Source organism: Hibiscus syriacus, unplaced genomic scaffold, assembly GCF_006381635.1.
Source record: "Hibiscus syriacus cultivar Baekdansim isolate YM2019G1 unplaced genomic scaffold, ASM638163v2 tig00011079_pilon, whole genome shotgun sequence".
Lineage (NCBI taxonomy): Eukaryota > Viridiplantae > Streptophyta > Magnoliopsida > Malvales > Malvaceae > Hibiscus > Hibiscus syriacus.
The window spans coordinates 1,111,443-1,125,071 of NW_024062242.1; the positions used below are offsets into that span (position 1 = coordinate 1,111,443).

General features: G+C 31.9%; 2 protein-coding genes across 3 annotated transcripts; one reads left to right on the forward strand and one right to left on the reverse strand.

Annotated features, from left to right (window-relative positions):
* The first annotated feature begins 1,563 nt into the window (after positions 1–1,563).
* On the forward strand, positions 1,564–2,697 carry LOC120204610. Of its 2 annotated transcripts, XM_039204673.1 has the most exons (5): positions 1,564–1,720; positions 1,824–1,979; positions 2,089–2,158; positions 2,243–2,530; positions 2,577–2,697. In XM_039204673.1, the coding sequence occupies exons 2-4, from the start codon at positions 1,888–1,890 to the stop codon at positions 2,522–2,524; spliced, it is 444 nt and encodes a 147-aa protein (XP_039060604.1). In that variant the 5' UTR covers positions 1,564–1,720; positions 1,824–1,887; the 3' UTR covers positions 2,525–2,530; positions 2,577–2,697. The 2 variants fall into 2 exon arrangements, with proteins under 2 accessions (XP_039060604.1, XP_039060603.1); XM_039204672.1 differs by having other exon boundaries at positions 2,243–2,697.
* Positions 2,698–5,954: 3,257 nt separating this feature from the next.
* LOC120204654 (ethylene-responsive transcription factor ERF118-like) lies at positions 5,955–6,767 on the reverse strand. Its single transcript, XM_039204712.1, has one exon. It carries the CDS (start codon positions 6,765–6,767, stop codon positions 5,955–5,957), a length of 813 nt encoding a protein of 270 aa, XP_039060643.1.
* Between the last annotated feature and the right edge of the window lie 6,862 nt (positions 6,768–13,629).

Here is a 13,629-nt window from a genome sequence, read left to right on the forward strand (position 1 = left end):
TAGACGTTGAATACATTTATTTTGCCTTACCGCACCCTATATATTTATGTTTATGTTTATTTGCTTATTTTTGAATGTGTTAATGTTTAGTTCGCATTCATTAAAACTTTTAGTATCGTGTTAATTTATTTATTTTTGAATGTATTTGTATTTATTTGTTTAGCGCTTGTAAACATATTCGTTTAACATTTGTTTAATATTCACGAATCAACTCTCTCTTATTACCCTTTTATTTGCAAGGCAAATATGATGAAATTTATGTAATTAGTCCTTAAGTTCCTTAGACTTTATAGTTTAAACTCAAAAATTAATGTTATGTTCAATTTAGTCTCCACATTCACTAACATATGTGTGTTAGTGAATATAAACAAACATTTAACACATGTTAGATGAAAATCGTTAGTTGACTAACGGTTAACACATGTTTTTGATGTGATATTTTCATATGTATTTAATTATTGATGTGACATGTGTCATGTCATTATATTGAGTGACATGATACATGTCACATCATCATTGATGATGTGAAACATATTACGTTATCAATTAAGCACGTGCAAAAATATCACATCAACAATATGTATTGACTGTTAGTCAATTAATGACTTTCATCCAACATGGGCCATTTTGACAAAAAAAATTAAAACTTTGGGAGCTAAAACGCTAAAAGAAAAAGGACAAAGTGATCATTTGTGCAAACGTTATGGACTATTTTTATCATTATGCCTTAAAATTATTGAAAATTAACTATTGAAAATCTTTAGGTTAAGCAATTTGTAATTATAGGTGAGTTTTTGAGTTTTTTTTAGTATATAAAAGTTTAGGTCAGGGTGATTCCTTCAGTCCAGCGTTAGGACATATTTAAGACCCAATTAGAATTTACATAGTAATTTACAGATTGTCCACCAAGAGTAACAATGGTAAGATTCGAACTTAGCCTTATAAGCTCAAATTCCTGAATACCAACCATTTGTACCAACATTCTAATAATAACTATTAAAATTTAAAATTTATGTATTCTAATTTATTTATTTTTAAAATGTCAATCCTAACTCTAATAATAACTATTAAATTTGTTAGGTCAAATTTAGGCCTAGTATTATGCATAGATTATGTATTTATTTTTTTGTTTTCCAATTTAATCATGTTATTGTTTGAGTTAGGATTAAAATTTTAAAATTATAAGAACTAAAATGAGGAGATTAGAAAATCAGTTGTTAAATCCATAATTTAGAATAAATATAGTGGCTAACAAAATTTGCCCAATTAATAAATTGGAGTGAAAATATTATATAAGGAAGGGGAGCGTTTTTATTAAAGGAAAAATAATTATAATAAGAAACGTGCATGCTTCAGACGGATTAAAATATACAAATCACCGAATTAAAAAAAAAGGGAAAAATTGATTGATTGATATTTCATTGTTTGTCTCAACCACACCTTTGACCCTCTCTCAAAAACAATCATCAACCGTCCAACTCAAATCAATCGGCCAATACCAATTGATCTCACATCACATCAATCTAAGTTCGTCCACACCCTAATCCACCCTCCGTCACTTTCTCTCTATGAATACCCAGCCCAATCCCTTTGTATCATTTCTTTTGAAACTTTTCCTCTCTCTGAATCTCAACCCAGATTTGCTCATTCTCTCTCTCTCTCTCTCTCTCTCTCTGATTCCACACAAATCTCTTCCTTAAATCCTCCATTGGAGGGGCTTAAGGTTCGTCTGGCAAATTGCCCAGATCTCTTCTCTTGTTTTTTTTCCTTCTAATTTTTCTCTGTTTAGATCTAATTTTTTGGGGGGGATTTTGTTCTTGTACAGGCCTTGTTGGTGTTCAGATCTTTGGTTTGTTTGAAAAAAATTGAAAATTAAAAAGAGTTTAAATGAACACCAACGCCATGGGAAGGTTTGAAGAGAGAGGATTTGACTCTGTGGTTTGCCCTAAGCCTATCCGTACCTTTAAATGGCCTACCAAGTAAGCCTCTCCTTTTATCTTCTGATTAGTTTCTCTCTTTGTTATTTTATTTTCAAAGTATTATTTTTTTCATTTATTTTATAATTTTTAATTTTGGTGGAAAATTCAGTTGTTATTATCAGAGTGAGATGGAGGATTCAGATGCTGGTACAGATCTTCTCGATTTAATCCTCTCTAGGGTAAATTCATTTTCCCCAAATTTTAAGAGTATTTCTGGGATTTAATTTCCCTTTTTAAGTTTGATTTTTTTAATTGATTTACAGGGAGGATATGAAGCTGAAGAATCCAACAACCAAATGGCTTCATCGCCACCGTATTTCTGCGGATCACCACCGAGTAGGGCGACAAACCCTTTAATCCAAGACGTCCGATTCAACAACGATATGGCACAACTAACAACGGTGGCACCGCCCTATTCCCCATCTTCAAGGGGAGGAGGGTGCGTGAGGGTGAAATTCGGGTTTCAGCCGGCGGCGGTACGAGTCGAGGGGTTCGATTGTCTCAATCGAGATAACCGCAATTGCAGCATCTCTGCCGTGGCTTAAACTATAACAAAACTGAAGACCCTCAAAGGAGGTGGGCCGGAGATTCATCTTTAAAGAAAAAGTTTTGATATGAGAAAAAAGGAAAGAGAGAGGGAGATGATGAGAAATTAGTAAAAATTATAACTCGTTATTAGTGTGGGTAGTGTTTGGATTGTAAATATAAGAAGATTAATCACAAATTAAAATGGAGATGATGATGATGATGATGATGGGTTTTTGATTATTGGGATGGGATTTTGATAAAAATTTCAAAGAGGGGGGAGTGAAAAGAACAAGAATTATTGCTCTCGCTCTTGTCAGGGGTATCTTTTTTAAATGTTTTTGAAGAGAGGATTTGAGAGACTTTTGTGTAATATATTGTTATGGTTTATTGATGGCTCTAATTCCCTTGTTCCTTCTCATGTGATTGTAATTCGAAGGAAATTAAGGTTTTCATCTTGTTCTTCATACTTTATTCTCTTATGTGTTTGAATTAGTAGAAAATGAAATAGTATGGGTGAGAGGGAAAGACGAAGGATTGAACTAAGGATGGTAATAGGTTGGGTTGGATTGAGTTTTATTTATCTTTTATTTTTAATTTGACCTTACTCGAGAAACACCCAAATCTGACTCAATTTAGAATAACGTAATTTTATTACACTTTTAGATTTTGAGATAAAAATTTATATTTGATTTTTATTTTGTAAGATGTGGATTTAAATTTTTTATTAAAAAAAACTTAAACTTAATTAAGTCAGAATTTGTCAGATACGAGTTAATTTATTATTCCTATATTTTTTTTGGATTAGTAACATTCTTAGATTAGATTTATGGAATAGGGCATGAGTGTTGTAGTTTAGGGTTATCAAGGATTTGGGGTATGGGTGGATAGTAGTGTAGGGGGAGTAGTTGATAAGATCAAAGAAGGGGGACAAGTGGGTATATTGAATTGTTGCTTTTTTAACTGTTGGCTAATGGCTAATACTAATTCTATTGGCGTCATTATCATAAAATCGTGGCACCACTATCCGCTCATTCTCATCTCTCTCTCTTTCAATCTGTTGCTTACGTCTCTATTGCACCTTTGACCCTTCTGTTTTTATTAGGAGACCTACTTTATCCCTTAAATTGTTTCATTTTAATAAGGTTTAATATAAATGTAGATGTGTAAACTATATCTTAAGTTAATTTTAAGTGTTTAAAGATTTTTTCATTAAAAATAAGCGTCTAATGTTATTTTTGTTACACATTTAGGTGCTTAATGTTTTCTATAATACACTTTACAACATTTGTTACACTTTTAGGTACTTAATGTTTTTATCTGATATACTTTTTGGTGTCTACATAGTAACGAGTGTTAAAAGAATAGTAGAGTGATACATGTCATGTTTATATTTTGGTTTAATGTAAAAATAAGTGTCCAAACTATATCATAAGTTAGCATTAGGTGCTTAAAGAATTTTTTGCTAAGAGTAGTTGTCTAACTGTACACTTTTAGGTGCATAAGCTATAATGACTGTTTAAAAAATCGTTAAATAATGTGTCATGTTTTATATTTTCTAAAATTTTATTTTAAAAAACTTTATAATATTATTATTTTTTTAAAACATATTTTTTTAAAATTATAGAAAAACTCTACTACACTAAAATCTCTCGTTTCAACCTCATTACCAGTTGTCGTCGGACATCACCAGCCGCCTTTGCCATCGTCAAACGGCTACTCACCCATCGTCGGACTTCCACTATCGACCATCCCTTTTGTTGTCGTCCCAATCCCCTTAAATCAAAATATCCAAACTTAAATCCCTAAACTTAATACTCAAATCTCTAACCCCAATTCCAAATTTATCATTCACACCCTAAATTAACTTTAAGGATTTATGAACACAATGGAGAGTGTTTTGAATGCAACTGGGGAGGAGGAAGATATTTTATTTTTGATTAAATTAACTCTCTTGGAAAGGAAACTGTTAATTAATTAATAACCACCACTTATCACTGACGTAGTATATCTATGTGATGCCGTAACATACCCACAACGATGGATCCATCCTCCATTCAAAGTGAACACGTTCTTATCTTGAAATTTGAATTTTATTTGATTAGTTACTTATTTTTTTGATTGTACTTAACTGAAATTTTATTTGTGTCCACTTCGGACAAAAAATTTATATTATTTAAAAAATGGTTGAAATTATATTCGGAGTTAATGCATCTCATTGCACGATGAATCATAGTTATTGTTTAGTTTTAGGATTTGATTTTTACTTTCGTTATTTGCTTCTCAATTCTTGCTTCCTGGATTTTAGAAGAGATATTTATATTTTAGAGTGATATAATGCTTTTCCTTCTATATTTAGCAATTTTTTATGGTAAAAACAATGAAAATATTGCTGTACAATCCGTTTTACCGTTAGTAGAATTAATTTACTGTACTTTTGTGTGCCTTTAATGAGGAGATATAAACATATTATGGCAGTAGGATTAATTTCATGTGCTTTGCATGTATCCAAATTTCGACACAAATCACGATTTCAGTTGATATATTTTACACTCATTACAAGATGTTTGAATATTTCAATGACAACTGATTAAATGCTATTGTGTTCAGCAACAAAAAATTAATTTTTCTTTTTCTTTAAAATCCATCCACCCAAGCTATATCATCATTGTCTATTTTCATGTCAGACAAATCAATCAACTTCGCTTTCTCCGGCCGGCGGTCGATGCCGTTGTCGTTCCACGACAGATCGTCATGAAGGTTAGACATATGAGTGTCGAGATCCCATCGCCCGAAGAGCTCATCCCATGTATCCGAAGACGATGGAGGTTCCCATGACCTCATAATCAATGCCTCGCCATTCCACAAATCTTGAACGGATACCACTTGGTCGACACTAGGTTTCCTTTCTTGCACAAATTTGTACTCTTTCACAGCTTTCTTCATTACGTACTGATCTTCCATTGTTTCCTTCTCATTGTCTTCAACGGCTTTGACAGAAACATCAAGCACCGATGAAGGGGACAACAGAATCGACGGTGTGTTCTTATTCTCCTCGGCCGCCATCATCTCAAACTCACGTTTCCTGGCCTGATAAGCAGCGGAAGCTTCCTCTATAGTGCACTAAGTGCCGAGCCACTGACGTTTCTTGTTGAAAGGATCTCTAATTTCGGCAGCGAACTTGCCCCATGGCCTTCGTCGAACGCCCGTGGCCATGGTGCAAGAATTTCGATGTCGTGATCAATAGAATAATAACGGTTAACAATAAATGATCGATTACACTTAATTAATCTAAATATTTAGAATATTGATGTTAGTTTCAACAACTTGAAAGTAAAAGAAATAATGTTACACTAAAATATTGCAGTTATCTAAATTTAAATGCAATGATAATGTATATTGTACTCGAGAGAATGAAAATGATATTGTTTCGTATGTGCAAAATTTACTTCACTTCCCATGTTTTATAATTTCATCCACCCAAGCAATTTTCTCATCGTCTATTTTCATGTCAGGCAACTCAATCAACTTAGCATTCTCCGGGTGGTGGTCGACGCCGTCGTCGTTCGATAAAAGATGGTTGTTAAGATTATACATACGATTATCGAGACAACACCGTCCGAAGAGATCCTCCCATGATTCTGAAGCCGATGGAAGTTCCCACAACACCATAACCGATGCCTCGTCCTTCCACAAATCTTTAACGGAGACTCCTTTGTGAACATTAGTTTTGCATTCTTGAACAAATTTGTGTTCTTTTGCTACTTTCTGCACTACGTATCTTGTTTCCTCTTCACTGTTGCCTTCCACTTCAAGGGCATTGGCCGAAACATCGAGCGTCGGCGAAAGACACGACGGAACAACCGATGAGTTGTTATTATCCATGGTCGCCTTCATCATCTGGAATTCGCGTTCCTTGGCCCGATGAGCAGCAGCGGCTTCCTCTTCAGTGTCGAAAGTACCAAGCCATATACGTTTCTTGGTGAAAGGATCTCTAATTTCCTCAGCAAATTTGCCCCAAGGCCTTCGTCGAACACCCTTCGGCATGGTGCAAGAGTTTTGAAGTCTTTGACCATCGTTTTTCGACGAATTGAAGGGAACCACACAAAAAGTAATCTCCTTGACAAATCGCCTGAATCCCAGAATTTGATTCCTGGTTTTCTTCATCTCTTGCTCTTCTTCTTCGTTGCTGGACGAATCTGTAGCGTAGGGATCAGTGTATATAATTCGAATAGTCTTGGGAAAATTTGAACTGGGTTCCATGGTTTTCGTTTTTCTATCAAACGCTAAAGCTTTTGCTTAAAGCTTTGCATGGCGAAAGGAAACAAAATATTTAACGTATCTTTTGGCATTCTTGATTTTCAAGAAAAACCAACAACTTGATTGAAATAAGAAAAATATTGAGCGAAAATGAATATTTGAGTTAAAAAAAAATTAAACGATGACCAAACTTTTTAGTAGCATCTTCAAGTTGATTGAGATAAATGTTTACTTTTTTATATTTTATGGTTGGTAAATAAAAACCAGCAATAAATGTAAAATATATCTTATTCAAAAAGTCAAATTAAATATTATATATGCTTATGTATAGAGTCGGTGTCATGTAGAAATTTTACAATGGTACGTATTAGGGATCAAGTTGAAAAATGGTTAAATTAAAATCCACATGTCATTAAAGATAAATATTGGTCTTCAGGAATGAGGATGCAGATTTTGTACAAAGATTATTTACAATAGGTAAAAGGGTACATGAGGTTTTTGTAATTTAAAAAAAAATCAATTTAGCCCTCAAATTATTTTTACACTTAGGGTGCGTTTGGTTCACGGAATGTAAGATTACCAATGGGAATAAAAGATTACCAGGGAATAGGATTACTGGGAATATTGTATTTTGTGTTTGGTTGGTTTAGCAGGAATGTAATATTACCGTGTTTGGTTAAAGGAATAAAAGATTATTGGAATGTATATTTGACCAAATTGTCCTTATTATATATTTGTATAATATTATAAATTGTAAAATATTTATATATTTTCTTTAAAAAATTAAATTCATAATATTTATATAATTTTTTACAAAATTAAAAATATAAAAAATGTTTAATGAAAGGGTAAATTTTTTTAACCTCTGAACTTCATATAAAATTTTAATTATAGACTTTTTTTTTTGTAAATCTAAAATAATTTAAGGATAAATTTGTAATTTAACATTCGTAAAATTTTTATTATTCAACGACAGAAGAATGATATTTTTGAAAAAAAATAAAAATTTAAGGGCATTTTAGTCCAAAATGCTGGTAATGTTCCAATACCTAAGGGAAAGGAGGTAATGACATTCTCGGTAACATACCTCAAAAAATCTACTATTGGTAATAAAATATTACCGGGAATGAGATTCCCAACCAACCAAACATGGGAATGTGGGATCCCCATAGAATGAGAATCCCACAATCCTTGAACCAAACACCCCTTAGGGTATGTTTGTTTGGATGTAATTGGTTTTCTGGAAATTGAATTCTGGAAAATGAATTATATTTTCTGGAAAATGTTTTACGATGTTTGGAAGATGTTGTTTAAACCTTTTTTCCACTTGATGGGTTTTTTTAAAAATTATTTATTAAAAATATTAAATACAATAAATAATATTATTTATCATAAAACTTAATATAATTTTTTTAAAATATTAAAATAATTTATTTATTATTAAATATTATTTTTATAATTTTATTAATAAAAATATTAATATTGGTATATTTTATTGAAATAAAAATATTATAAATTATATTAATTATTTATTAAAGTAATAGTGTTATATTATATTTTAAAAATATTATTTAGTATATTTTAAATATCTTTATTAAAATATTATTAGATTATTATATTAATATTAAATATATAAATAATATTATCATTATTAATAATTTAATATTATTTCTATGAAATTAATAAATAATATAAATTTTATTGATAATTTATTATATACTATTAAAATAAAAATATATCTTATATTATTAATATAATTGATTATTTATTATATATTAAAAATATTATATTATATATTATTAGAAATATTAATAAATTTATTTTAAATATTTTAATAATTAATATTTTGATTAAAATGGTCTTAAAATATTTTATTAATATTAATTTCATAAAATAAAATTATTTTGAGTATTTATTCTTTGAAGTGAAAAGTTCGGAAAATGACTTAAGGAAAATCAGACCGTAAGTCATTTTCCAGAAAACACAAAGGAAATTCTGTTGACCAAGAAAATGTTTTATTTTAACCAACCAGTTTTTCTCCAACCAAACACTGGAAATTGTTTTCCGAAAAATGAATTACGTGAAACAAACACGAGATTTCGGGGAAAACCAATTCCCCCAAACAAGCATACCCTTAATTTGGCTCTTAAACTTAGAAAATAATTTAATGTAACCTTTTGACTAATAATTTCTATCATTGACTGTTAAAATACTGATTTGACACTTCATGGTGCTAATGTGATGGTCTACGATGACTGATGGGTTATTATATCGAGTTCGTAGATCAAATTATTATTTTTAGTTCAAGGTCTTATTTAATTATTTTAAAAAACTATTTAAAATACAAAAATAATAAAAATAAAAAATAAATTAATAAAAAACTATATATATATATATATAGTTTCATGAGTTATATGTAAATTTTAATTTTATAACTTTTAAAATTTATTTTTCATAAGAATTTATAATATTTATTTAATTAAATTTTTATTTAAAAAATAATGAAATAGAATTAAAAATATATTTTGATTTTAAAAAAATTAGATGTAAATATATAAAATAAAAATTGTACGAGATAGACGAGTTTAGGTTTATATAAATCAAATTCAGATAAAATTTAAAGTAAAAAATAATAATGTATTTTTATTCTTTTAATATTTTAATTTTAATTTTTGGAATTTTCTATATTTAATTTTTCAAACATTTTTATATTTTAAATTTAAAATATATATATTTTTTAAAATCAAATAAGCACTTGAACTTTCAAAAAAATCAATTTGACTCTTGAAATCGACCAAAAAACTAATTTAGTCTATCTGTCATGTTATCAGTCACATCCACCATGGACCGCCATGTCTATGTTCACAAACGTCTATGACTTGGCTTTGTACTTCGGACATTGATGAAGGAGCTATTGCTGCTGTTCGAGCCAAGGAACCGGAGTTCAAGATGATGAAGGCGGCCATGGATAGTAGGAACTAAGCCGTAGTTCCGTCGTTCCTTTGTCGAGACTCGATGTTTCAGTCAGTACCATTGAAGTGGAAAACAGCAATGAAGCGAAAACAAGGTACGTAATGAAGAAAGCTGCAAAAGAACTTACGAATCTGTCATTTACATTTCTCATCTGTCGTTAATACAGAACAACACTTAACAATTTCATATCATGAGTGGAGAACTTACTAATCATTATTGAATTATGGAGTAACTTTGAGGTTGAGGATTTTTCTTATGATTATATTCTGGATCAAACATGAAACTACTTTGTAAATGGATGCTTTTCTTAACAGCCCAATATTTTGGTTCGAGAATTAAATTATAGTCAATATGTTGGATGCCGAAGTAAGAGAACTTGTTGCTTTAAAGCGTTGAGATGAACTATTAATGATGGAGCCTTTGGATTGGCAACTCTTTTCTCCATTGCATTCACATGTAGAAGCATAGGAGGCACCTTGGATTTTAGATCATGTCAGCAACGATTTCAGCGGGGTGGAGTTCAGGTATGGCTCAAATGCAAATGATGCCTATAGTTTCCATTTCATGCATTCTATACTAAAAAATTCGGATGACAACTTCACCGACAACACATGATATTAAGCATCTATGTTACATTATGATACGCTTTAACTCTAATGGAAAAACTATTCTGATATTTCATATAGTTCCCCTGCCCGAACAGCAGTAGCAGCTTCCTCATCAATGTCCAAAGTACCAAGCCATATAATTCGGAATTGTCTAAGAAAAAACTGAACTCGGTTCCACGTGTGTTTTGTAGGTGAATGCGCGGGCAAACCATACTTATCTAAGATGTTAACCAGAGGCTGAAAAGCTCTACATATTACTTCTGCAGCTGTCAATCTGTCATATTTTCCAAAAGCATCAAGAAGAAAACTTGAATCCATCCGCTCACTTACACTGCTCTACACCATCTTCATCAAATCATCTCCCAATCAGTTATCCCTTGAATGATGCATGCTTATATGAAAGCTTACAATAAGGCCTTATCACTGTACGGCCAACCCAAAACATCTCCCATGCTGTTTAATTCCCAAAACATAGAAAAAGGCAAGCCCTATCAATTCCAGGATTAAGCTCTTCTGAAAGCAAAGATCTGTATCTTCCTCTGCAACAAGTACTCACTGGTTAAGCTTCTACATCTAAGGCTGTGTTTGGTAACACAAAGTATGACACATCCAATTCACTGCACAATCAATTGCATTGATTTAAGTTTCCGATTCACTGCCCCATCCGAAAGAAGGAGCATCTCGTGTCCTGAATCAATTGCCTATCTGTGGTACGAAACAATGCTTTGAAAAGCTCTCCCCTTCTCCAATGTCTCATGTACGGCCTCTATTGGCCAGTGTGGGGTAAAACAGATTCTTTCTTGCAAAACCCTCAATCTGGTGGAGTGGAGATGACCCCAGATAGGCAATTGATTCAAGACACGAGATGCTCCTTTTGGATGGGGCAGTGAATTGGAAACTTAAATCAAAGCAAATCCTACATCAAAATGCAATTCATTGTGCTGATTTTTCTCTTCTCAATCTGGTGGAGTGGAGATGACCATAGAGATTTGTGTGTGTTTCTATCGACTCTTGTACCGCATCCGATCTTGATGATGTTTTGTGTATTGAAAAGTTATCCAAGGCCAGTTGATTTTTTTTTTCTCCGCATCCGATGAGGATGTTGCCGCTGTTGTTCGGACCAAGGAACGCGAGTTCGAGATGATGAAGTCGGCCAGGGATAGTTGGAACTCATCCGTAGTTCCATCGTCTCCTTTGCCGGCGCTCAATGTTTCAGTCAATACCATTGAAGTGGAAAACAAGGTACGTAATAAAGAAAGCTGCAAAAGAATACAAATGTGTACAAGAATGCAAAACTACTGTGTTCTTTCGCAGCTTTCTTTATTGCGTACCTTGTTTTTCTTCATTGTTGTCTTCCATTTCAATGGCATTGACCAAAACATTGAGTGCCGGCAAAAGAGACGATGGAACTACGGATGAGTTCCTATTATCCATGGCCGACTTCATCATCTCGAACTCGCGTTCCTTGGCCAGAACAGCAGCAGCAGCATCCTCACCAGTGTCGAAAGTGTCAAACCATATACGTTTCTTGGTGAAAGAATCTCTAATTTTCGCATCAAATTTACCCCCAAGTCCTTCGTCGAACACCCTTCGACATACAAGATTTTTGAAGTCTTTTGCCATCGCTTTTGGAAGAAGGAAGGTAACCGCACAACAAGTAATCTCCTTGAAAAAATCACATGACTCCCAGAATTTGGTTCTTGTTTCTTCGTCTCCTGCTCTTCTTCTTCTTCAGTGGACGAATCTTGGTATTTTAAGAACAACAATATTTAATGAATCATTGGTGAGTAATATAGTTGATGGATAGCCTAAATATTGATAGTTCTAGGGATTGACTTCTTTTATTTTGGATTAAAAGTCAAGGGATTAATGGCCAAATCACTTGGTAGTCATGAAAGAGAAAAAGAAGGTTGTTGATCAAAGAAATATAAAATAATCTTTTTAAGATATTGGTACGTCAATAGAACTTTAATTGAATTGTGATGATAGTGGATAATTGATCCATTTTTATTTGAATAAACAATCGTATTTCTTAATTTTTGCATCATTATGATATGAAGTATTTCATAATTTTTTATTTATTTTTATAAAATTTCAACTTTACAAGTTCGACGATTGATTATGATCATTTATATGTAAAGACAAACTCGACACAAAATCAATTACGTGCAATTAACCCTTTTATAATTTAAGGGAGGCTATAAGTGGGATTGCAAGTTGATCAACACCATTATCGCACATTTATGTCAATGGTGGAACATGAATCTTGCCTTCAAGAAACTTTTCCAAACAATGACTAGAAAGAGACGGGCCGTAAATGAATAGAGCGTTTGATGAACTATCCGTGAATCATTTGTATAACGATCGTTTTTGTTCATTTTCTAAAATAAATAAGCGAGTATAAACAAATTTTTTTTGTTCATTTAATAAATGAATGAATACGAACATGTGTGTTTGATTTATTTATGTTCACAAATAAACTCGTTTATTATCTCTTTTACTTTGTTCTTCTTTTCCCTTTATTTTTTACATTTTAAATAATGGTAAAGATATGGATAAACTTTAGAGTTCATATTGTAAAGTATAAGGTACTTAAGAATTAGTGGCTTTCACCATTTTATTTGGCTTGCAAAATATTTTGGTAAAAGATAGTGTTGGTTGCTCATCATCAAACAAACGTTAAATGAACATGAATGTTAAACGAATGACCAAAAATACTTTTAAATATAAATAAACGAATATAATACTAAAAATTTAAATAAATACAAACCAAAACATACTTTAAAAATAAATAAATCAAAAGATCATCGGCAAAAGAAAGATGAGTGAGGCCAATTTTTTTACATTTCGGATGGAAACCAAAAATACTTTTGGCGGCTGTTAAATTGAGGAGTTTAGAGAGAATGTTCATAGAGAGAACAAATAACAGAGGAAAGAGGGGATCACCTTGACGAATGCCTTTAGCTCCCTTAAAAAAACCAAGAAGACTCTCATTAAAGGAAATAGAGAATCTAGTAGTAGAGAAGCAAAGTTCAATCCAATTGATGAAAGTACTTGGCAGACCAATGGCTTGTAAAATAGCAGAAATGAAGTCCCAATTCAATGTGTCAAAGGCTTTATGAATGTCAATCTAGTGTCCTTGATATGTTTTATGAGATGTCTGGTCTTAAGATTAATGCTTCAAAATGTGACCTTTATGATGCTGGTATTCATTGTTCAATTCTGAAGGAAATCAAACTGCTCACAAGGTTTAAAATTGACAGACTTCCTGTAAGATATCTCGG